This window comes from Chrysochloris asiatica, unplaced genomic scaffold (genome assembly GCF_000296735.1).
Source record: "Chrysochloris asiatica unplaced genomic scaffold, ChrAsi1.0 scaffold00318, whole genome shotgun sequence".
NCBI classification, from domain to species: Eukaryota; Metazoa; Chordata; class Mammalia; order Afrosoricida; family Chrysochloridae; genus Chrysochloris; species Chrysochloris asiatica.
Window position 1 is genome coordinate 2,742,723 of NW_006408836.1, and position 6,818 is coordinate 2,749,540.

General features: G+C 36.0%; 1 protein-coding gene across 1 annotated transcript in view; it reads right to left on the reverse strand.

Annotated features, from left to right (window-relative positions):
* Positions 1 to 6,818, reverse strand: part of LOC102819479 (A disintegrin and metalloproteinase with thrombospondin motifs 6-like) — a 530,326-nt gene that overhangs the window by 93,098 nt on the left and 430,410 nt on the right. The window contains exons 18-19 of the mRNA XM_006875298.1: positions 5,957 to 6,120; positions 4,556 to 4,694 (exon numbers count right to left, since the gene is read on the reverse strand). Of these exons, the coding sequence (XP_006875360.1) occupies positions 4,556 to 4,694; positions 5,957 to 6,120 (303 nt within the window). The remainder of the gene's footprint in view (positions 1 to 4,555; positions 4,695 to 5,956; positions 6,121 to 6,818) is intronic.

The window sequence follows — 6,818 nt, forward strand, 5'->3', positions numbered from 1 at the left end:
AGGTCTTGTGCCGAAGATTTACCTAATGCAATAAGTTGTTTGATTTCTTGACTGCTGCTTCCATGAGTGTTGATAGTTGATCCAAAAAGAATGAATTCCTTGACAACTTCAATCTTTTCTCCATTGATAAGAATGTTGTTTATTGGTCCAGTGGTGAGAATTTTTGTTTTCTTTACATTGAGGTGCAATCCGTACCGAAGGCTGTGCTCTTTGATCGTCATCAGTAAATATTTTAAGTCTTCTTCACTTTCTGCAAGCAAGGTTGTATCATCTGCATATCACAGGTTGTTAATGAGTCTTCCTCCAGTCCTGATGCCACGTTTTTCTTCATAGAACCCAACTTCTTGGATTATTTGATCAGCATACAGGTTGAATAAGTATGGTGACCCTGCACAGGGTTTCCAAGGCTGTAAATCTTTATGGGAGCAAAAAGTCGCATTTTTGTCCTGCAGAATAGCTGGTAGTTTTGAACTGCTGACCCTGAGGTTAGCAGCCCGATTTGTAACTACTATGCTATGTTGACAACAGAATAGTCACGTTTTAATTCATCAGGGCTGGGTTTCAGAGGAAGAGTCACAATTGTATCTTAAAAATCTCATTTTTCTTGAAGACAACATCCCATAGCATCCCAATGTTTCTAATCAGGCTAAGGAAGTATTTCATCCCTGACTCAGAGAAAAGACCATTACTTGGACTGAGCCATCAGCAGTGCTCCCTGCAGCATTCAGTTTGTCATATTTGGTCTGCTAAGCAACAGAAAAACAATCTCAAAACTTCTTATCTTTAAAAATCTCGAAAGAGAAACCTATTGTCATTGCTCTCAAATGTAGCTAAAGTCCAAAAGTCCTGCAAATAATAAAACATGTGTGGAATGGTAACAGGTGCAGTCTGAGGTTACAATAGCATGTTCTTTGAGACTTCTCTTGTTTTCTGTTTTTTAAAAAAATGGACAACCTAAAGACAAAAATAGAGTTGTTGTTGTTAAGTGCTGTTGAATTGGTTCCGACGCATCCTAATGCTGTATAAGATTTCCAAGGCTGTAAATCTTTGAGGGAGCAGAAAGCTTCATCTTTCTCCCATGGAGTGGCTGGTGGACTGCAGCTGTGGGATTTGTGGTTTGTGCAGTCCAGTACTTATTCTACAGACTGACTTTAGTACTAAGTGAAAACGAGACAGAAATAGATGAACAAAAATGATGTTTTCTTGAGAAGATTTTTAAACTGTACATGAAGTTCTATTTACTCTTACTTAATGTCTGCTTGTGTACATTTTACAGCTCAGAAATGCTATGGACAAGTTCTACTCTGTCCTGTAGGATCACAATAAATCAGAATCGACTTGACAGCAATCGCTTTTTGTTTTGTTTTTTTATTGTTAACATCTGCTGTCTTTGATAAAGATTTCTTCAGCCTTAATAAACTTTTCTTCTCTATCATAAATGTCTTGTATTTGAAAATATCTTAGGAAGGGGGATAGAAATAAGGGTATGTATAGGAAGAGGAACTTCAATTATTGACATCTGTACTCACCCTCTTAGGAAATACTTTTTACCTAATCAAAATGAAAAAATAAAAGAGAAGATCTTGATTTACTTATCTATGAAATTAAAATTATAACCTCTCTCTGGCAATCCCTAATTCCTAACACATAAGAAAATTGTTGTTGTTGTTGTTAAGTTCTGTCAACAATAAGTTCTATTCTGACTCATAACAACCTTGTATAGGGTTTTTGAGGAACAGCTGGTGAGTTTGAACTGCCATCTTTGCAGTTCAAATAACCTTGTGGTCCAGTGCTTAACCAACAGTGCTACACTAGGAGTAGTTATAAGTTCCTATATCCCACACTGGAAATAATTAGCACAAAACTCATATATATAATTATTCAGTTGAATTCTTTTTTCTCATTCAAACATCTGCAAACATTTCTGGAGCATCTAGTATGTGCCAGACATTACTCTGGAACAGAATGATTCTAGATTGGTGCATAAACTTCAGTGATGAGATGGTGTATTCTATGTGTCTAGAGTATGAAATTTCAGTTTCTTTGTTATACAAGGTAAGTGCTTCTCAAACAAGTGCTTGCATCAGAATCGCCTGGAGAGCTTTTTAAAAAATAGATTGCTGGGCCCACCCCAGAGTTTCTATTCAGTAGAAACTAAGGTGGGACCCCAAAATTTGCATTTATAGTAAATTCCTTGGAGATGTTGATGCTACTGACTCAGGAACCACACATTCAGAACCACTGACCATGACATACTGTCACTTTTCACAGCACCTCTGCCAACTTTCAAGCAGTGCTTATCCCTCTTTCAAAGAAGGCAATAGTTCCATGGATGCTGTCATTATCACGTACACCTGAGAATCCAACGTCTCAGAACCACCTCAACTATATAAAATCCGTAGCTCCAGAATCAAAGAGAGAGTGTAAATTTCAAAAAATAGGAAACTTTCCTTTCAGGGGCTTTTCTCCTTCCCTGTTTTTCTTTTGGTTTGTTTTTATTTCTTATTTAATCTATTATCACAATAAATCACTGCCATTTTTTCATATAAATGTTGATGGGAAAGAATAAAATATGTAGATTTTTCAGAGTTATTAACTTTACTAAATCATTGTTTTTCTTCTAAATTCAGTCCTCATGATTGTTTTTGCCTTTTTTGTTGAACTGTTTCCTTTCTGAACAATAGAATCATAGAAGGAACACAGAGAATTCACTTAATCCCTCCTTGGCTTCAGATAAGACTGTGTCTAAACCATCCCCAAATATAGCAATTTCAGTACAGAGAACAGGCTCTAAGAATTTCTCATTCAACATTCTGTCACATAGTTGAAGACACGAATACACTTTCCCTCAACTTCTTCTTTCCCTCAAGCTAATCAACCTGAACATTTAGACTCTCCTCATTTGATTTCCTCAACATTAACTTATTTTTCCCTTCTTTAATAATTTATCCCACTTCAGCTCAGGTCTGAATTATATACATACTATAATATATATGTATTTTCCAATGAAAATTTATTTTGTTACATGGAAAGGGATAAAGTAATATATAGATTGAATAAAAGTGATTTAATTGAAACTAAGATACATAAATGCCATTAATCTATAACCAATGGCATTCATTTGAATACTTAATTGCAAGTATCCTTTATTTTGTTGAAAGAATCAGTATTGCCCTATAATTTGGTAAAGTTTACATTATAAGTCACCAACCATTGCTCACATAAAATGGATGGGAATTAGAGTTATTTTTAAATAAAAATATTATAAAATAGTTATACATAATTATATCCCATAATATTTCACACAAGAATATACATTAATAAATTATCCATTTTCTTTTTTGTTTATTCATTTAGTGCTTAGAATCAAAGTTGGAATTGGTTTTAAATCAATGACTTAATTCCATATAAACCTAAAAACACTTAATCTATTATATCAAAACCATTTCTGTGAAAATAATTTCTTGAGAATAAGAGTTAATTTGAGATTCAATGAGAACAGAATAAAGAAGGATGAAGCCCATGTAAAGCCATACACTTCTGAGCAGTTAGGAAAGGGGAAATAGATAATAGAGTGTGGGGTAAAATGGGATGATTCACTTTTTTAATAATTCAGTTTTGCCCATTCTAAATATCACTATTCAAAATCTAACCATTGCTTTTGGAATGGTGAGGTGTCTAGTCCAGCCTAGGGTAGAAGGACAGGGCTGTTTCCTTGCCTATTGGAATCAAGGTGTACGGTGGAGGCGATGCATTTAGTCTCCAGAGAGAAGGAAGATGCTGCTTACACAGCACTTCTACTCACCAGTCCATGCAGCAGCAAGGGTGTTGGCTTTGAAGGAAGCCAACTGTCCTGCTCTCCCAGCCAGAGGTAAAGAATTGCATTGGTGGCCACTAGAGGGAGGAGGATTAGGAATAGAGTAAATTGTGGGGAAAAGGCACCCATGAAAAACGCACATGGGACAACCAACACATCACCAACCACCGCCTAGCAGCTACCTCTCTGGACTATAACAGGGTCAGAATACACCATTAACCCAGAGACCCAGACACCAGTAATTTTTGTAGTATCCCAGTATAGAATAGAGCCCCTTAACTTTGATGGCTGGAGAAGGGAGTTTGCATAGGATTATGGGAAACACACAATCATACAAATACTCAAGCATACATACATTCTCATCCCCCACTATAAGATGTTTCATCTCTGCCGTCTGATTCTTATTCATTTTCCTATTCAAAACTCTTGATGTTCTTTACCAAGAATGTGTGCCCGAAAAGCAAACAGCCCACCTTCAAGACAGTCTTGGGAGAAGCACCAGCAGACACTCATTGTGCCAAGATGTATTTTACCAACAAATCTGTACAAATTACACAAGGTTGAAAACAAGTGGAATATAATATAGTTAAAGCAAAGTTTCTTTTGCTAAATTACAGCTTGAAGCAAACCTGCAAGAAATGTTTTTAATTAGCTTCTGTAGCAAACGCAAAGCATAGCTCAGAAAATGTTTTCCTCTCCATCCTGCCCTCTGGCTGGGCTGCCTAGTGGGTGTCTTACCTCCAGCACAAGTAGCTGAGCATTCTGACCAAGGCTGATGATTCCAAGTAAAGCCAACTTCATTGTCTCCACTGCCAGTTCGAGTGATGGGAACATTGAACTTATACCTAATTCCCAAATTCTGTTCCTGAAGCAGAACCTGCCATTGAAAACAACTGGTGAAGACAATTAAAGTACCATGAGCCTTCATTCCGATAATCATTATTTTTTTGAAGAAGAAACATAATAAAGCAAGTCTTATGGGAAATTCAAGGTAACTTTAAAAAATAACATGCACTTCAACAACTGGTCTCTTCCCATCTATAGTAAAAAGAAGAATGAAGAAAACCAAAAAATCATGAAAATAATTTTTCTAAAAGACTAACTGACCATGTGAACCTCAGCCCTCACAGCCCTGAGGCCAGAAAATTTTCGTAGTGCCTGCTACCACTGCTGACCACTCTGAAAGGAATGAAAATAGAGGGTCCTGGATAGAGTGGTAGAAAAATATAGAACAAAACTCAAAGTCATAAGAAAAACCAGGCTTACAGGCTTTAAAGAGACTGGGGGAATCGCCAAGATTATACTTCAAACCTGACAAATCTGAAACTGAACTCATCCCCATGGCTTACCTACCAGCCAATAATGTTGTTGTTTTTGTGTGCCTTCAAGTCATTTCTGACTCATAGCCACCATGTATAGGGTTTTTGAGAGCAGCTGGTGGGTTTGAACTGCCATCTTTATGATTAGCAGTCCAATGCTTATCCTACAGTGCCACACCAGATGTCTCAGTCAATGACAGGCAGGCTTATAGGGTAAACAATAACATCAGGAAAATATTTACTCCTTAGAACAATCAACCACATGAGATTAAAAGGGCAGCATTCACCTAGTGATAAAGACCAGAAGGCAGGAGGAGATAGGATAAGAGGACAAATGGATAGAGCAAACACAGGAAGGAAGTGGGAAGAGAGCTGTTACATTGTGGGAACAACACTTAATATCATAAAACATCTATAAAGTAAATGAATTATTTAATGGAAAATCAATTTGCTCTGTAAACATTTACTCCAATCACAATAAAAAAGTAGAAGTTTTTGACAACACATGCACCGATATTGAGTTTTCTTATTCATGTGTAGATTTGGGGAGCTATTTTTCTGATTTCCCTCATTTGAATATAGAAATAAAATTCAAGCAGGCATTGAAAAAATGTGTGCCTCCCCAAAGATGGCAAAAAAAAACTATATGGAAAGAGCACTATAGCCTTAATACTGGACAGATTTTATAATCTTGGGAAGATTATTTTATTTTTCTTTACCTTATTTTAACCACTTGTAAAATAGAGATAATGAAACTTGCCCTTCCTAGCTAACAATGTGATTACATACAGTAGAAATGGAATGGCAAAGGTACATTTACCATAACAATAAGATTTTCTGAGGTGGGACCTAGAGCTTCCAGGGATTCTGGTTCATCAGTTGGTCTCTTGTAGTGAAAGGCTGTGCCAGAAACATCAAATTTCCTAGGCCAGTCAATAGTCCAGGCACCATTAATATAGTAATCATCACCTTCAGATTTTAAAGCTAAAAAGCAAAACAAAACAAAAACACAAAAACAAATCACAATCCACCTAAGAATGTAAAATTTCATTTGTCAGATTGATACTAATTAATAACTACACTGAAATGTACAATGAACACTCATTTCCATTTAGTCCATTTGAGATGGAATTGTTGACTATTTACTGAAGTAAAAATTAAAATGATAATTTTTCATATGAATGTCAAGAAAATATTTATTTATAATGTCATTCATAGAAAGAGGGAAAGGTTTACCTAACGGACTGATCATGTAGAACTAGCATGAAAAGTTAAGGGGCAGAGAAGAATTATTAGGACTGGTGATAGAATTGGGGAGCAGACATTCCCTTCCAAAATTAAAATAGTAATTCAATGAATATGGGGTAGTGAGGACCTGTGATTCTTGCACATAGAAAAGGAACACAGATATTAATAATGAAACCAAATAAAGAGGAAAGAAATAGATCCAAGTAGCTACTGGAATTTAATATATCCATATGAGGCCATTGAAAATACCAAGACTTGAGTCAGGGACACCTTAGTCCTCAAACAGATAGATATCTTTTCTCTTTAACACTCTGAAGATATCTTATGGAGCAGGAGGTCCTATGTATTTCCACAGGAGTGAGTATTATTCAATCATAAAAATAAATGAAATATATATGACAATTAAGATGAACCTCAAAATCATTATGCTAAGT